This window comes from Falco naumanni, chromosome 6 (assembly GCF_017639655.2).
Source record: "Falco naumanni isolate bFalNau1 chromosome 6, bFalNau1.pat, whole genome shotgun sequence".
Classification (NCBI taxonomy): domain Eukaryota; kingdom Metazoa; phylum Chordata; class Aves; order Falconiformes; family Falconidae; genus Falco; species Falco naumanni.
This window is the reverse complement of record NC_054059.1, coordinates 76098823-76117241: the sequence shown is the minus strand read 5'-3', so window position 1 is coordinate 76117241 and position 18419 is coordinate 76098823. Positions and strand designations below refer to the sequence as shown.

At 42.1% G+C, this 18419-nt stretch overlaps 1 protein-coding gene across 2 annotated transcripts; it reads left to right on the top strand.

The window, feature by feature from the left end:
* Positions 1-5547: 5547 nt before the first annotated feature.
* On the top strand, positions 5548-18401 carry NTPCR (nucleoside-triphosphatase, cancer-related). 2 transcript variants are annotated; one of them, XM_040597714.1, is made up of 5 exons: positions 5548-5678; positions 8132-8294; positions 9378-9474; positions 12208-12417; positions 17123-18401. In XM_040597714.1, the coding sequence occupies exons 1-5, from the start codon at positions 5645-5647 to the stop codon at positions 17189-17191; spliced, it is 573 nt and encodes a 190-aa protein (XP_040453648.1). In that variant the 5' UTR covers positions 5548-5644; the 3' UTR covers positions 17192-18401. The 2 variants fall into 2 exon arrangements, with proteins under 2 accessions (XP_040453648.1, XP_040453649.1); XM_040597715.1 differs by lacking the exon at positions 12208-12417.
* The last annotated feature ends 18 nt before the right edge of the window (positions 18402-18419 follow it).

Sequence of the window (18419 nt, the reverse complement as noted above, 5' to 3'; positions counted from 1 at the left end):
AGCTTGTACCAAGCACTCAAAATAGTATAGAAATTCATTTATGTTCCTGCCTATGGAAACCGACCATCAAAAGAATGACATTTTCTGGACAAAATTGTTACACCTTAAACAGCAACTGAAAAACTTAGCAATACAATCAAATTTATTCTCTGTTGCAGTTAAGTTCTTCCTCAATTACAGTTTATCCCATTGACTCTAATATAGAGCAGAATTCCGTTGAAATCTGAAATATGCAGGAAAGTATCTATATCAAAATAACAGATTAACAAAATAACAGCAAATTTATTTTTATCATGCCATAACAAACCAAGCTGGATTTTTTTTTTTTTTTCAGAGTGAATGCTTCTTGTTATTTCTACCAAATATATAAGAACACCATATAAAATGGCATGCAATTTCAAGGAGACTATTTTCTTTTTGAAAAAGTAGGAGGTGGGAGATTACTGAAAAGAGCAAGCAAGCAAGCTGTTTCATTGAGAATAGAAACAATGAAACCTGGTTTCCTACGGATTTATGCTATGGGTTGAGCTCTATGTGGCTTCTCTCCTGCCTAATAAGGATTCTGTTTATGCTTTATAATTCCCCTCAGACTGTTTATCCTCTTATATCCCTCATATCCAGGTGTGTGTTTAAAAAAATGTATAGCAATTTATTAGATTTTTTTACTTATTTCTTTCTGCCAAACTGGCTGCAATTGCCCAGGAGGTTCAACCATGCTATGCTGGTAGAGAGAGAGGACTACATTCTTTGAAGGGTTGTTGGTCTCTGTTTACAATAGAAAATCCAATTTCACAAATATTCTCCAACTTCCATATAGAGGCTGATATAATTTATTTCTTAAGTGTCTGTTTTCAGGAAATGCTTTCAGGAATTTCCTTCGTTCTGGAGAACACAACCATTGATGGAACATACAGGATTTCTACTGCACGCGCCACACAGAAAAGTTCCATAGATAAATCAATGACAGAGGGTGTACCACAGTTTTCATCTAGAGGAGGCCCTGCATGTCGCTAATGGCTTATCTCTCTGGGAAGTTTAAAGACTGGCAGGCTGTAGATGCTCAATGTTTATTCTCAGACACCTGCTGTCACCATGATTACTCCACGGGCAAAACAAAGTCAGGTCAGAAATACCATCACTGGTATCATTAGAAGGCCAGTGGTATACAGCTAGGAATACAGCTAGGCCCACTATCTGTGAGCAGGAGCATTCTCTGCAAGTGAGAAGATGGACAAAATAAAGAACTCTTTAAAATGAAGTCTCTTAAAAGCAAAGTGTACTTCCCTACCCTGATGTAAGCAAAACGCTGTACAAACTTGAAGTACCAGGAACCAAAAAGCCATGTTCTGTTGGAGAGCAACTCTCTCCCATGAGGGGGGAACCCCCTCAAAACCTAACACCAAACAAACCAAGGGCTAAAACTGTAACAATGTACTAAGCCTTCCTTGAGGCAGAGTGCTGGAATGTAAACTACTGCCCAATTGAGGGTGCATGTCAGAGGTGGTAGACGACGCTCATTCCTTCCAGCTTCTACTCTAGGGAATACCATAAATATCACAAATGACCTCTTTTCTTAGCCACTGGTCTGGAAACTTGCAGTTAATTAATTTTACCCCATTCAACATAAGTCTAGGACTCTATCCAAGTTTTTTTTAGTGAACATCCAGCAATACATGTAGGCTCCCCCAGGCTTAGCTAACAGTTTGTAACAATGATTGGCAGCTCCTCCCAAGGTGTCTAAAGGTCACCCAGAATCACAACCTGTCCTTGGTACTTGAGAGTGGGTCTTTTCCAGGCACCAGACTTTTGTAAACACTTATTTCATGGCCTTGCCTGACCATACAGTTCAATTCAGCTTGACTTGAATTTAACTGACCCTCACCTAACAAAAACACAGTCTAGGTAGTTGGACAGGAAAATATTTTGAGCTGGCAACCTTCTAGGAATAAATGACTACCTATTAAGCTACCCACACTTGAAGGGGAAAAGCTGTGTTTTTCTCCTCTCATCCTAAAAGGAGTAAAACCCATGTTGTGTATTTTCTTTTAGTTAGCTACACTGCTAGGATATGTCCTGTTTCTACTTACTTCAGCTAAACATATCCAGCCATGAATGCAAAAATCCCATGACCAAGAGAGCACACAGGCAGACTCCAGACTACTGGTTACAGCGTACAGCTACAGCGAAAGCAACTTGCACACTGCACCTCACGCTTCTTGAACAACCTGCATGTTCTATGCAGTCACCAGATTATAGAATAAATATATCAAAGAGAACAACCTTAAATAGTAAATCTTTAACAAAACATACATAAAACTTCCAATTCATTTAGCAAACATAAGGTCTTCTTAACAGCAAAACTACAAAAGCACAACTGGCATAACTACTGCCTGGTTTTGGTGCATTTGAATGACTTCAACCTAGGCAGAGCATCCAGAAGGAGAGAACATTTTATGGTACAAATTACAATGAAAATCAAAGTGGAATGCTAACTAATTTAAGCCCTGAGGCTGCAACTACTTTACTCACACATTTGTTTGCAAGATCAAGGTCTTAGCCACACAGCAAAATAACTGTCAGAGTCCTGTATCTGAGAACAGGGTGAAATAGTTCTTAGAATATCGTACTAGAAATCAGAGTTCTGTCAAACTGTAGTGCTAGCCCTAAAATTCTCCAAACACACTTCTGAAAATGAAAGGTTGATTTATAAAACCTAGTAAAACTCTGTATCGAACAAAACAACCTTGTCTGGGTCTCTTTATGTGGCCTGCCTGGGCGACCAGCCAATAGACTGGAATAGTTTAATATTATATAGAAAACCTACCTGTAAAATCAATCACAGTAAGCTCTGCACAGGAAGTTCAGGGCAAGGGTGAAGTAGCCAGTTATTAAGTGCTGTTCTTGTGTTAATAGTCTAGTAAATATGCAGTTCTTCTCTGTGGTTCTTGCTTTAGATTAAAGATGCCTGGCAAGCGCCCGCAGGAAGCTGTAAGTTAACATCACAATTTCATTGCTCCTGGAAAAAAAACACAAAACAAAGTCTGGAATGTAAACTATGAAAATGAAATTTTCATTTTAGATGACATGGGAAGCTTTGTTACCTCTCTACCCTCCTACCCCCCAAGACACATGCCAGAGTTGTTAAGTTTTTTTAATTAAGTATGTAAGCATGAAACATGTTCCACACTACTCCTGTGAAATGAGGAATAAAAGTCATTATGTTTACAAGAAAGATAAATCAACTAAATCTGGTCACTGGTGAAAGCAGAGAACAGGCAAACAAGAAGTTGGAGTTACGATCTCCCCTCTGAAATGACCTCTGGCCAGATCCAGCAAAGTAGTTAGGCCAAAGAAAGGTTCAGATATTCCAAACTATGATACATACAATCCTTGGTCTACTTGGAAGTTAACACTTAAATTTTGCTTCTGATGACTCCCCAAATTTTACATAAAACTGAAGTTGTATATCCAGTGAATAGTAGTATATCCAGTGAGTTGACCATATGTAATATATCCAGTGACTGTACAGCGCTGTTGAGAGCAGAAACTAGGTCTTTCCTCCTCTACATTAACATCTCAACTGTGCTCTGTCTGGCCCAATCAGCTTGAATTTGTGGCTGTACCATGTCTCAGCCTTAATATGAAAAGCCTGTGAATTTGGTTATAGGGGTACTCTCCTGGCAAATGGACAATACAGATTTCAACTCCCTTGAGGCTGCAGTTGAAAAGGATAAGTTTCCTACTACCAGAGTAAACGCTAGCCTATTACGTAAAAGAGAAGTGCTTCATCTGCAATTATAGAGCAGCTGTAAAAGGTTCTGGTTTATAAATCCCAGCTAAAGAGAAATATTCTTCTACCATCCTGAACCGCTGCACCAGATTTAGGGGTAGGGAGTGTTTCTAAGCATCCTCCCCACTTTTCCTACTGGCAAGGTTCCTTTCCCTCTGTACTGTCTCGGGGCCCTAGGGATCAGCTCTGGTACTGCATACCACCCAAGGGAACAAATGTGTAATTTATCATCCCTATCTCTTTGTTGCAGTTTCTCCTTCTAAAAGTGGTGATGGCAATTTCTACCTCACAAGAGTGCTGATGAGGAGTGTACCTGGAGCCTGTGAGAGACTTTTCCTTTCCTCAGAAGCCAGAAGTGTAGCGGTACAAGGTACTCATTATGCAGTGCAATAGCTGATTGCATCCTTCACACTTTTAGCTGACCCACCATTCTACACAAATCCTGATCCTAGCTGACCTGAAAGTACCGTGCATACTTTAAGGGTGCAGTATCACTAAACAGAGGGTTGCTCTTCACCCTGCTAAGAATATAAAACCATACAAGAGTGGCCGTATGTGATGTCTGTTGTGATGTACACTCTACCTGCTGACCTATGGATCATCTGGCTGACAAGGATACCCATTATCTTTGTGAAAATGATGAATAAGCTCTAAATGCTTGGTAAATTACTGAACTGAAAGCCAGAGAAAGACGTGCTGAACCTGAAGAGATCCATTCTAGATGAAGCAATCAACAACAAAGATGTATCCCTTTCATAGCTCGGTATTTCTGGGTAAACACATCGGTGCTTGTGGCCGGGCAGGGATCAGTATGCCTTGGTAGCAGGGCATCGCCTCAGTCAGACTTCTGCCTGCTCACCGCAGCCCTCCACACAAAAATCTGCCGTTTTACAGCTCCCCATCACCACCATCTAAACAAATAAGCCACAAAGAAGGAAGCCACATGCATACGGCTTTTAGGGATGCAGACAGATGTCTGTCAGCATCTCTGTTAAACCTGCCAAACCTTTTCACTTGTGACCCAATTTGCCCAGCTCTGTAACAACCCCCTAGCTGTTTATTAACCCCCTGGTAACATCAGTTGTTTGCATCGACATATTAGACAACCCATTTGTCATTTAACTGACTGGTTTGCTGCATGGTTGGAGGACGTTGTTTACTGAGACGGGTAAAAAGCTCTTGGGAGAGCCTTCTTTACATATTCAGATATTAAACAGATCAAGCTGACTGGATAAAGAAAATGCTGATCCACACTTTGGAAGTCAATCGTCTTTTCCCCTCTGCCCTAACCTTTAAATATCGTCCATCTTCTGGGAAATGCCACGGCAGCGACCTACCCCCGGGCCGCGCCTCCGGGGCCGCCTCAGCCCGGGAAGGGCAGGGCCCGCCGCCCCGCGGCGCCCGAGCCCCCCGGCCCGCACCACCCGCCCGGGCCGGCTTCGCCGCCACCGCCGCCCGGGGGCTCCAGGGCAGCGCCCAGGCTCCCTCAGCAGCTGCCGGGGTTGGCGCGCAACCCCCCGCCAGGCCGCTGGAACCGGCAGATTAAAACCGCGCGTCGGGCGCTGCGAGGCAAGGCGGCCACAGCCGCCACGTCAGGCACCGCCGGCACGGGGCCGGGGGCGGGCACCGCCCGGGGCGCCGCTATGGAAGGGGGGGACGCGGGGCTCCGCGTAACTCCACCGCGGCCGCCAGCACAACGCCGAGCAGCGCTTCCCCGCGGGGAGCAGGCGGCGGCGGGGCTGGGCCCGGGGCGGGGCGGAGCGGAGCGGAGCGGGGGCGGTGCAGGGCGGTGCTCCCGCCCGCTGGGCCGCGCCGTGTTGGGGAGAGGGTGGAGCGCGGCCTGCGGCCCTCGCCATGGCCAAGCACGTTTTTCTCACCGGACCCCCAGGTAACGGGGGCAGGAGGAGCCTGGGGAGCGGGGCCCGGGGAGGCGGCGCGGGCTGCTGGGGGCTGCCCTGGGGCCCGGCCCGGCCCGGCCAGCCGCCCTGCGCGGGGCTGTGGAGCGCTCAGAGCCAGGGGAAAGCGCCTGCGGCCGGGCCCCCGCCCCGGGTGGTGACGAGCCCCGGGAGCGCCTCCTGCTGCAGCCGGGCCCGGCGGCTGCCTGCGGGGTAACCTGGCCGGGGAGCCCCGGCTGCAGGCCTCTACCTGCCCTCCTCCCCGGCTGCCGCCTGTTGAGGTCAGAGCTGCCGCATTCATTAACTTGTTCCTAATGAAAGTCCACTCTAGCTTCTGCTTTGTCCTTGGTTCCTGCCCTGCAGTTCAATGTCGGGGAAAAAAACCACCGCTGGACAACTATTCCTGCTTTAATTAAACTGCTGCCTTTAATAATTTCTGAGCACTCGTTTTTTCTGTAACTTAGTTGTAGTGGTTTAGCTCTTACAACTTAAGTAATAGTCAGTTATAGGTAAATAATTGGTTCCCCAGGTGGGCAGGCCTTGACTGAAGCGATGGGGTAGTTCATCATGGTGGGGGAATCTGATTATTGAGTGTTAAACTATAAGGTTGATAAATAAACCAGTTACAATGCAGAGCTTTCTTTTGTGGTCTGGAAGTAAAGCAGCAGGCCTCATTCTCCTTCTTTTGAACCTTTTGCAGATGACTGTCTTCTCTGGAATTAATTTAAAATGCTACTGCTAGGCTGAGGAAGCGATACATCCCACCCGCTTCATTCTGTCTGTCTGCTTGAATAAAGGCGGCCCTCTGGGAGATGTGGGGGTTAGGCCTTGCTTAGGCCTTGTCTCTGTTCATGTGACTGAAATTGTATTGTTTTGATTAGCTAAATGTATAACTGTAAGTTTTCTTAAACTTTCGGGTTTGCTTTCCTTGGCAATTTACTGAATGAAGGTAAACAAATTGGAGATCGCGAATCTTAGTCAAATGAGTATAAATTCCCTGATAGAGACAAGGCCTTGGAAAGATGGTAGATACCAACAGTGCCACATTTGTCATTTTATTGTTGTTTAAATGCCAACAATCACTTTGTCTTCAATTTTGAAAAATTTGCCTAATAGTCTGACTAGGTGTCCTTGCAGCCACAGAATATTTTGCCAATGATACTGACTGTTAAGAAAGTAGTTCCTAAATCTGCTTAAAATCTGAGAGAGGAATTTGGTATGTGCCTGTTGAAATAATTTCTGTTGGTGTCTTTAGGCGCACCTCACAGTTTGGTCTATGTTCCTTGTCTCTAGGAATTTGGAGGTTTATTCTGAAGGATATTTTTTATCTTTTGATTTTATTTATTTTTTTACGGCAGTGATTAAAAATGAAGTGGTAACACTAAAATTTGTGAGATGCAATAAAGTTGAGTTTAAAAGGAGACTGTCAAGGGATGTACTTGTACAACGGCGAAGAAGAAGAAATAACTCCTTTGTGGGAACTGGGGGGGTGCCTGGAATGTGGCCAGTGTTCATGGCATAGAAGGTACATCGAACTGTGCTAGGAGAGATCAGGTGGCAAGGGTTTTAAGGATCTGTCTTAGGGTAAGAAAATGGATTATAGGACCACAGGATAAATCGAGTGAGAAGGGACTTTAGGAGGTGTAAAGGAGGGTCAGCTGTGAGACCAGACCAGGTTGCTCAAGGCTTTATCCAGTCAGGCCTTGAGAACCTCAAAGGGTGTGTTAAGACTGCGTGGCCTCTCTGGGCAACTTGTTCCAGGGCTTGATTGTCCCCATGATAAAAAAGCTTTTCCCTGTATCTAGTCAAAACCCCTCTTGCTTCAATTACCGTAAGGAGTGTGTTTCTGTTGTCAGGTCCCACATGGCAAATGAAATTTCCAACATCTCGGGGCACTGAGTTCTTCCAGTTTCTAGGACATCAACAGCAGTGTGTCCTTTATACCAGTTAGGCTTCTGGTAATAATAGTCAGCTTCGACGTTATGATCTAAAAGGGGCATCAACTCAGCTCTGTTTTTAAGAAGTAGTAAATAGCAGTGGTAGAAAGAGATTCATCAGTCAGTCTTGCAGCTGGCTTGGCTATCAGTTGTGTAGCAGTATGGCTGTCACATATTTAGTTACCTGCCTTGGGGTGAGCTTTGTGGCCTGCCTGTGCACTATCTAAGCTAACAAGTTCAGTGTTAGCCTGGGATGTTTGTACCGTTCTGCTGTAACTTCACTGTAGACATACTTCTTCAAGGCTCATAAAATATTACAGTGTCAGTACAGGATGAATTTTAAAAGGTGCTTCTGTTCTTTCCTTTCCTAGCATTTAAAAAAAACAATTTGCCAACTTAAAAAGTAATCAGTGTTCCTGCTGAACTGAATCATTACTGTGGTGTTTAGAAACGGGCTTTTAGCATAGAAGACTAATCCTGTGTGCTTTTTGTTTCTTTTTTATTTTTAGGTGTTGGAAAAACTACTTTGATACAGAAAGTCACTCAAGCTCTAAAATCCTCGGGCATTCCCATTGATGGATTTTACACAGAGGAAGTTAGAGAAGGTGGCAGGAGAACAGGATTTGATGTTGTCACTTTATCTGGAAAACGAGGACCTTTATCTAGAGTCAGGTACTGAGGTTTTAATGACTGTAAGTGGCTTACTGTTTTATGCTTCTGCTCCAGTCTGTAGACATGTTAAATGCTCGTCCAGAATGTGATTTCCAGCACACGTATGGCTTTCATGGTCAGGCTCTTTGTTTAGTTCTTGTGTCCTGGCTGATACCTGTATTGTGTGTGGAGACAGTGTCTCTTGCGTAGTGAGCTGTGGAAAATGTGCTTAGGAAGGGGTGTCGTCTCTTACTGCCTATTTTACACTAGATAGAGAGGAAGCACTGCTGAGCCTTTTATGGTGAGGCCAAGTTTCTTTGGGATACAGCAAGTAGCTTATTGTAGGCAGGCAGGAAGACTTTTTGTTTCCACCAAAGAATTTATGGAGGTGGAAGTGGAAAATAAAAGGGAAATTGCATATAACATTGTTTTAAAGAGCCACTGACCGGCCCTCAAAACCCACATCTGAATTTTAAGAAAAAGAGGGTTTCAGAGCCCCACTAAGACAGGGGCTTCTGAAGTGCAGAGAGGTTCACAGTCTCTCCTGATTCACTAGACGTAGCTTTTCACACTGTGGAAAACTTAGTGTAGGTCCAGGTACATTCAGACATAGATGATCTGACTAAATAATTTGAATACTGCTGATAAAGGAGATTCACCTAGGATAGTGCAATGCAGCAAATGCGAACTGAGTATTTTTCCAAGATTGTTTAAGGGTTTTGCAGCCCATACTGAGATCTGGGCTACTGCTGTGATGCTGTCTGTAGTGTCGTATTACCAAATTCAAAGATCTGAACTGGAGGCATGTATGTTGATTTCAGTGTAAATATACCTGCTGACTTTTAGATCCATTGGCTTCTGTACACTGCTCAAATTTGAGTTTACATACTTGGGAAGGTAGCTTATGGTATATTTATTACCTGAGAGTATGTTGTCTGCAGTACGACTTAATGGATGGTTTACGGTGTTTCTTTAATTTTCATGGAAGAATTAAGGGGATTTGACTTGCTACGATAACTTCTCATAAATCCATTTGAAATGACTGCAGCAAATTCTCATTAAGCTCACTACTTGGAATTGTTTCTTTTTTTTTTCCAAATTCAGTTCTGATTCTTCTACTTCGAGACGTGAATATCGGGTTGGACAGTATGTTGTAGACCTTGTTTCATTTGAGCATTTGGTTCTACCTGTGCTGAGAAATGTGAGTATTCTGTGAAAGCTGCTGAAATATGGATGCTTTAGGATAATTGGTGTTATTGAAAGGCCCTTCTAGAGCACTGGTTTTTGATATTAATAAATAGCCTGTTTCTTGGGTATCACTGATCCTGATTGACTTCAGGATCTGGAAGCTGGAGGGGCAAATCTGGCTTGTTCTTTTGTGCTTATTGTGGTGGTGGAGTGATTGCAGTTCCCTCTCATTCTTGATCTGACATTGTCCTGTGGGCAGGATCTCCCTGGCCTGAGAGACAGCTAATAGGAAATTTCTTCCTGTGTTGCTGTCTTGCATATTGGAAAGTAAACAAAATGTACGAGTGGCTTACTACCCAGAACTGTGTAGAGTCAGTGGGTCCAAGAAAAAGGCTTTTGCTGCTGCTGTTCTTTACAGCCTTTTTTTCCCCTCTTGTTCTGATTCCCATCTTCTTCCAGTTTCTTGAATCCAGTGGTTATTTTTGATTACCACTGTACGAGTACCTGCAGACTGGTAGGTTTTAACTGATAAAGGCAGCCTCATAATTTCAGATTTAGCTTGCTGCACAAGTTATCTGACTGTGACAACTTTCCACAGTTTTTCCTATCCTTCTGTTACTGCCTTTTTCCTTCTCCTTCCTCTCACTCCAACCTTTCCCCTTTCCAAAATTAAACAAGAGCAGCTCTGATTTTGGCAGTAACGTATCACAAACAGTGTGCAGCAGCTGCTGAGCTGTACTGCTGAAAAAATCCTGTTGTGATTTTTCTACACTGGCAGAGCTCAAGGGGCCAAGGAAGAAGGGACTTAACAAACTTTCAAAGAACAAAAAACCAAAGCGGTGCAAGGAGCTAAAATGAGATTGAGGATCTGATTCTTCTTTTTGTTAAGGAACATTAAAGTCTGAGAGTACAGAAGCAAGGATGTTGGGGGCAAGGGAGAAAGGAAATGAGTAAAACGGGACAATTTTAATGTGTTTGATTTCACTGTAACTTGATTTACTATGTTAGTAAATAGAAGGATAGTTTAATAAAAAAAGTCTTCATTAAGCCAACAGTGTACTCTGGATCCTTTACTGCTGCATTAATGCGAAGTCCAGAAGACATCTTGCTGGAAGGATGTTAGCAGTGTTGAATTTTTCAGGCGGTTATATAGCTTTCTACAAGTACAAGAGAGTGAAGAGAAGGAGAAAAGGGGCCAGCAGGGTCAGACAGTGCATGACCCTGTTCTCCTTGAAAGCATTCTTAATCAGTTTTGTGGGAATGTGGTCATGCATGTAGGTGACACAAAACAGAAGAGGAGGGAGAATGAGGAAGATCATAGAACTGAAACAAGAAGAGACAAATGAATGAGGGCAGAAGAGTCACAGATATGGTCTGGTTTGATCAGAGAGCAGAAAGGGCCTGTGCCCATTTGGTTTTGAGGACTGTTTCAGCTCTTAAGGCTTGGATCTTTTTCAGTCCAGTGAGAACAGGGGTAGATCCTACAATGGATGATCTCTTTGGCTCTGGAAACTTTACCAGGCAGGACTGAGGATTTTTTCAAAGCACAATGCTCTGTTTCTCAGTGTGTGACCTAGTGACTGGTATTGGCTTTTTAGCTCACTGATCTATGAAAGGGTTTTAGATAAAAACAGCTACTCATTAGGGACTTAGCCTGAAAAGATTTTAGGATGCATGTGTATGGTTCTTCCACTTTTCCAGAAGCAAATGCTTTGCCTTCACAAGGCAAAACGTTTCAATATTTTCTTTTCTTAAGGTTCAGTATAACATGGCTGCTATTGTTATATATTCATGGATCTACAGTGACATTTTGACTTGGGTTGATTTCCTCCTTACTTCTATAAATAATGGAGTACAGTTCTCAGTTACTTTTACCGAAAGGGTAGGCAGTGCACTTTCTGTTGAATAGTTCATCCATTCTTCCAAACCAGATAATTTTGCGAGTTGCCTTTCCCTCAATAACAATTGCCCGTGTTCTCTCCTGGACTTCCCTGCTGCTCACACCACTCTGCAGCACGGTGCTGTTTGGCAAAGTAGTAACTTCGTGAAAAAAAGCAAACAAACCACAAATGTGGTTAATTGTTAGTGTGGTGCCTATCCTACAATCCAGGAGGATGGCTAGGGCTATAGAATAAACTGCATCTTGACAAAGAAATGGAAGGTGATTGTTCTGATTTGAGACAGGCTTGGAAACGGCTTGTTTGTTGCCCAGGTAGCTTTGAAGAAAGCTAGTTGTTCTGAAAGAAATGCCAGTTTTGACCCTCCTTTGACCCAGCTACAAGAGGAGAAAATTCAAAATCTAGATTTAATGCAAATCTTTTTTTTAATGCTTGTGTTCATATATTCTAAATGCATAATCTGTTGGGAAGAGTGAAGTTTTGAAAAATTGATGTCCCTCAGATTGATTGAGAGCTGCTAGAAAGCAAAGTGCAGTTCTTAATTGTCAAGTAACTCATATGGGACCATTGTGAGAATTCTGCTTTGAAGGAAGACTGATATTATGGCTATTTCCTATTGTAGTTGGTATTTATACTATATATATATTTTCATCTTTCCAAAAAGCTGTGCTGAAATAGAAATGATAGATTTACAAGTCTGTTATATAAGCAGTTTTGACTCTTTCTTTTTCCCCAGTATTACAATGGAATTTATTTCTTTCAGAGATATTTATTAGCATTAGAAATTATTTCTGCTGCTTGTTCTAAGTTCTGTGTTCTTTACAGTCTCTTGATGCGCTTTTCCACAGGTAAGCCATGGCAGTGATGCAGAGAAAAAAATTTGTGTCATAGATGAGATTGGTAAAATGGAACTCTTCAGCCAGGCTTTTATTCAAGCTGTTCGTCAAATGCTGGCTGGCTCAGGGACCATGGTGCTTGGAACTATTCCAATACCTAAGGGAAAGCCATTGGATCTTGTTGAAGAAATAAGAAGTAGGAAAGATGTGAGTGTGTTCAATGTGAGTAATATTTAATATCCTTAAAAGCCTTCTGTTCTAGGTTGCTGGTTTGTATTTGGCTCTGTTTAAAATCTAATTGTTACTACCAATTGATAGCTGTGGGTAGCACATATGAAATAAGTTTTTTATTTTCCATTTTATTCTTAATGGGCAGGTGTTCACCCTATTAAAAAAAAAAATCACATTTGGCATGTACCATAGCAGTCTCACACAGCTGGCTTTGCTTGTGAGAGGCTGTAGAAGTAAAGATATAGTTGTTCTAAAAGGTTTTCTTGCTGTAGTATTATTGCCATATAAGTATTCATTATTCCTAAGAGTTAAATCTTTTAAAGTACAGATTTTCAAACCTTTTTTTTTTCCCCAGACTGGCTTGCGGAAGTATTACCAGTAATCATATTCAAGAAAAAAAAAGGAAACAAACAAAAAAACCCAGCAGTAGTGGAGCTTGCAGAAACGATTTCTAGGAGAAAGACACTTGTAAATGGAGCGTACTTTCTCTGCAGTCAGTGAACCAATTTTGGGATTCATTATATTATCTTTACAGCCATAATTTTCAGAATACTAGGGCCTCAGAGTGCATTTCTGATCAGATGTGGGGAGATTCTCAAAAACTTAGCACAACAAAACAGCCTGTTCACAGGAATACGTGTAAGTTTTCCTTAACATCTAGGTGTCCTGGATGCTTCACAAAACCAAGCTAAACACAGCCCCCACTCCTTTGATTTACTTCTCTGCTTGGTGTGTACTACTTGTAGTAGAGAATGAAGTTTTATATTCATCTCTACATCTCTATAAATTTTAAATTCAGTTAAGTGGGACTTACACATCCTGGCTTACTAACAAAGGTGATGTACTGTATGTAAAGCAGTTTACTGTTGCAGCCTGTTCTTTATCAGATGCACATCACAGTGAGAATACTTACTTTGTTTTCATGCAAGTGAATGAGGAAGGAAAAAACATTATTTCAACAACTTTATACTGAACGACCTTAATTACTGCAGGGAAAGCAAAGCCTCCATCTTCTTTTTTCCTCTCAAAGTGAGATTAATAAAACTGCAGTGCTCAGAAAAGTTCTGCAGCTTTCTTTTAGCTGATGGTCCCCATCATCATCTTCAATTTCTGTTTTTTAAATTAAGTGTCTGTTTAATGAAGTGCTGAAGCAGTCCTAGGAGCAAAGATGAGAGAAGATTCCTTTCCTTACATAAGCATTCAACTTCTGTTCCTTTCAGAGGTGAAACCTCAGGTTTCACACTGACAAGCTGATGTGTGTTGGTTGTCAGGGTACTGAACGGGGCCGCACATGAATGTGTATTTTCTATGACTTGCTTTACAGTGGTAGGACTGGGGCAGAGGAAATGGAGAATTGCCTCCCCGAAAGTAACAGTCGTTTGGTGCTTAGGCTGCAGTCATTTCAAGACAAGCTTCTGCTGACTTGTTTTTATCAGGTGATGTTCTACGGGCATGTGCCACTTGGCCCTGTGTTGTTAGCTGTATCGGTCTGCTGATAGCTCTTTTTCTTAAGCAGTGACAACAGCCAGCAAAGTCTTCCTGTAAATTTCAGTGGAGCAGTGTTTTTTTCTAGCTAAAAAAAAAAAAAACAACAACAAACAAGAAATGAGCCATCCTGTTTATCCTGCAGAGGTTAGGATGTGCAAGTTTCTTTGTTTAAATAGTTATCTGGTGAATCCATTAGCCAAAAGCGTGGGTATGAAATGGTGTGACAGACTGCAATAGCTCCCAGGTGGCAGAGACCTGCTATGCTAAAGTTTTGTGCAGGAGAGCATCTGTCTCACTTGCTCCAGTGACATGCTACATGCTCTTTCCCACCTAGTTAAAACGTGTGCATGAGCAGGAACAGAACCTGCCCCTGGGGAGTCAGAGGTGTTACTAGCTGAAGTAAATACTGGATCACCAGCTGTGTTCTTCAGGGGCTTTGGCATGGGGAGAACCTGGAGTGCCCAAATAGCTCGTGGTCAGTAATTTCTTACTAACTTTTATGGTGCCTGGGAAGTGCAGAAGTAGGTGGCAACCCTCCAAAAAAGTTCTGCCTGCTTTGTCACTTAATATAGGGTTTGGCTGCATTCAAGTACCTCGCAGAGATTTCTCATTCTTCTGTTAGTGTCACAAGGACATGTCTGATGTTTGACGCTAAATGCATTAGAGACAGCTGTTTGGGATTGTACAACCCCTTCTGTCTTGAAAGCGTATTTGTTTGGTGTAAGTGGGCCCAGATGCCCTAAAAGCAATTGAGAGTTTGGTCCCAAATGTTTAATTTATTATGTTTAGAGCACTTAACGATAGGAGCTCTGATATTTAACACATTTCTTTCCATTGTTGCCCAATTCCATTTTGCTGAGAACTAAACTTTCCAGAGAAACTACAGAGGCTCTTTCTGCACTGCCCAGGTCTGTGTAGTTTTGCAGACAGTGTCATAAATGGATCAGATTATCCTTAGCAGCTGGCACATAATTTTTTTTTCTCATTTTCCCATCTATTAATTTTGCTTCCATGAAGCCCATTGGTGGAGTTTGGTTGCATATGCCTTTTAAGAAGGAAAAGAAAGAGTTAAATGGATCAGAAGAAGAAAAGGCTCCATTTGACTGTACAAGAGGGGTTTCCTTGACGGTACTTTTAAGGGTTAGGAGGAGAAAACTTTTGTCCTTTACTATTGCCTGCTTGGAGTCTAGGTGGTGGTTTCCTGCAAATTACCTAAATTACTTCGTATAAACAGCATCTAATTTTCAAGTCCCTGTCTAAAAATGTATCCATCTGTTTGAACATTCAGTACAGATAGTGGGAGATTTGTTCTTTCTGGGAAAGCTGCCTGCATAGAATGTCTCCAGATCTTAAGAGGAGACTTGTATCTATCTAGCAGCCTTTGTAAAACAGTTGTGAAAATTTCCCAACACTTGGCACATTCTCTCTCCTGCTCTCACTGGACTTCTGGCGTGTAGGTATGGAAGAGGGATAGATAAAATGTACTATTGTTTTTGTTGGCTGTGAGACAGTGGGAAGAGCTATTAAATGTTCAGAAGGTCCTTTGAAAGTCAGAATATCGGGACACTTGCTGTGAGATTTAGAGTTTGGCTGATCTATGCTCTGTGCCTTGTTTACCTTGGGGTCTCTCAATAGTCTTACTGAAGAGCAATTCCATTCTTTGTTGTCTTGCTCTCTTTGTTATTGTGGGATTTTTCTGTTTATATTATAACGGGCTTGGAATTATACTCAATAAAAACAACAACGTTTTCAGGCAGATCATCTCTTTCATTCCCTTTTTTATTTCTTTTATTTTTTTAATGTCACTTTTTCATCTGTCCCATGTTGATCTGCTTTCTTAAATTCAAGTGGTGCAGGTGAGGCCACCATCTCTAGGTTTCACAGTGTTGGTTTTCAGCATTTGGATAGGATGTCTGGGACTCTAAATAGCAGTAGGCTCCCAGAGCCAAATTCTTCAGGTAAGGCTGTCACCTATTTAAAAATAACAACGATAATAATAATGCTTTCTCCTGTTCAGTATTGACTGTAGTACTGGAAGGAGTACAACCCCTTGTGCTTATATCTTAAATGCAGCTGCAGGGAATGCAGTGAAACCTTGCTGGTAGAGAGTTTTATGCCATGCACAGTGTGGTGTCTCACCTTCCTCATCAAAGAGCGTTTCTCAAACTTTGTTAAAAATATGAACGCCCTTACTTTTTTTTGGTTCATCTGTCTTTGATTTCTTCCTGCCCTCTCTGCAGGGTTCTAAACAGTGGGGAAAATTTCTTAGGCATTTTAAAATGAGGCTTTTACTGACACTTCACAATTGCTTGTTAACCCTTTTACCACCCCAGCTATCTCCCCAGATTTTGCTTGAGTTAGTAGTGCATGGCACTGTGGGTCACTGGGCTCTGTATCAGGACCCAGTCTATGAAGAAGGGGTAATTTACACTCCCTCTCCTTCTGACCCCCCACCCCCCACCTCTGTGTTCTGTTGTTGCTGCACCTGGGAGCTGAGCTGACAAGCAAGTGCTAGCATATGCTTGGCAGTTCACAGTAATTTGCATGTGCTGCGATGCAGATGGGCCCAGCAAGAGACAGGACGCTGGGCTGTATGGATTTTTCACATGTACTGGTCATAAAGCCCAACATTTTCATGGGCTGGCCAACCAAAGGTGTACCTCAGTGTGCTACAAAAGACCCCTGGCTTTCTCAAGTAGTCTTGTTTCAAGGTATTTCTATCCTGCAGTGCTAAGGTTTCTCAGAATAGAGAGTTGTGCTGCTAAGCCTGTTGTAATTTTTTTTCATTGCAGATGTTTTTGACTAGATCTGTCATCCTAATAAATACAACCCTTTAAAGTGCTGAAGACATAAGAACTCTACTTTATAGTCATAAAATTATATTTGGTAATTGGAAAGGATTTCTAGTAATGACGAAAGTACATGCTGGTTCCTCGAGTGATTCCTGTTAGTTATTCAAGCCCTGAATAATACTGCGAAATACCATGGGTAATTAAATCAAATAGATCACTGAATATTCAATTACATATGCAGGTTTGTGAGTTTAGCTTATTGTGTTCTCAGTAGCAGAAGGCGGCAGGTGTTTGACACTCAACATTCCTCCACTGAGAAAGATGCATTTGAATTTCTGCTTTGTTTGTTTTTGAAGTAAACACTGATACAGAGGTTATTCATCAAATTACATCAGTTTTAATTTCTCTTTCTCTAGGTTAGTAAGGAAAACAGAAACAGCATTTTGCAAGACATCTTGGCAGCTGTGGAATCCTGCAGAAAATGAAGACCTTTTCTTGCCTGTAAACGCTAAAGCCTTTATTTCAACAAAACATTACAACATTTTGCGGACGTTTTAGAGTCTGTCCTTCCTCCTTTAGCCCCTGGAGGCTTTACTGGAGCCTTCAGGGTAAGCAAGGTAAAGCTGGTAATACCCGAACATGTGAAAATGAGATAGCAGTATTCTTGTTTATTCAGTTCACAAGGCAATCCATTCAAAAGATTGAACAGATGCATATTTAACATCCAGTTCTAATCTGGGTATTTGGAAGTTAGGTGGTCTGACTCTGATCCTAGTTGCACCATGTAAAAGCAATTAACTGTCAGAACTGTTTGAGATCTTAGTCCTTTCACTGTGCTGAGGACTGTTCTGCCTAAAGAGCAATTCAGTATCTGGAACGTAGCCCTGGTGTAACAGAACAGAACCCTGCCCAAAATGTGCTCAGCCTGCTTCATGTAGAAGTATCTTTGCTGTCGGTGACCCAGCTTAGGTGTGTCCAGGTGTGTTTCGCCATGGGTGTTGACAATTCACAAGGTAGAAGGAATAAGCAGATGCTCTCCCCCTACCCCCAGATACCCTTTCTCCAGTTGCAGTACAAGAAGGGTTATCTAGAATTTAAAGGAAATTTCTTGTAGTGCCAAGTGACATTTACAGAGCTCTGCTTCAGGAGAAAAAAATAACCAACTCTCCTAAGTGGCCCTGACAGTAGTTGGTAAGAGGGCTGCATTCTGGGATTATTTTTAAGTTTCTTATGGCAATCCCGCCTCGCACCCCCTTAAAAAAAATTATATATAAATCTTTAAATCCACGAAGTTCAGTCAAATCTTGAGTTGTGTATTAATTCGGGATCAGCTTCATGCTGCATTCGTCTATATGGGTTTTACAGTCTGTTATGTTTATTGATACTTTGGTTGGTTGGTTTTTTGTCTTATTCAGTTCTGTACATGGTTAATGGTGAAATAAGTGTTTGAGAGTGTTAGACAATGTGTTTCCCTATGACGTGTGCAAACATGTTCAGGAAAAGTGCTACCACTTAATCAGTTTTGCATGTTGTGAAAACAGAATTCCCTCCCAGGTGCACACTTGTTCATTGTACGATTTATAGTCATCTCTGGCTGTAAAAAGTTATTAAGAATTTGGTCATTTCTTAAGATTTTTTTCTGTGCAGTTCAACAACTGTTAAAATGAGCAAGCTATATAAAAGCATTTTCAAATATGACTTGTATTTATTTCT

Coding starts and splice junctions, on each gene's coding strand:
- NTPCR (XM_040597714.1), top strand. CDS start 5,645: ATGGCCAAGCACGTTTTTCTCACCGGACCCCCAG. Junction 8,295..9,377: donor GGACCTTTATCTAGAGTCAG/GTACTGAGGTTT, acceptor TTCCAAATTCAG/TTCTGATTCTTCTACTTCGA. Junction 12,418..17,122: donor AAGATGTGAGTGTGTTCAAT/GTGAGTAATATT, acceptor CTCTTTCTCTAG/GTTAGTAAGGAAAACAGAAA.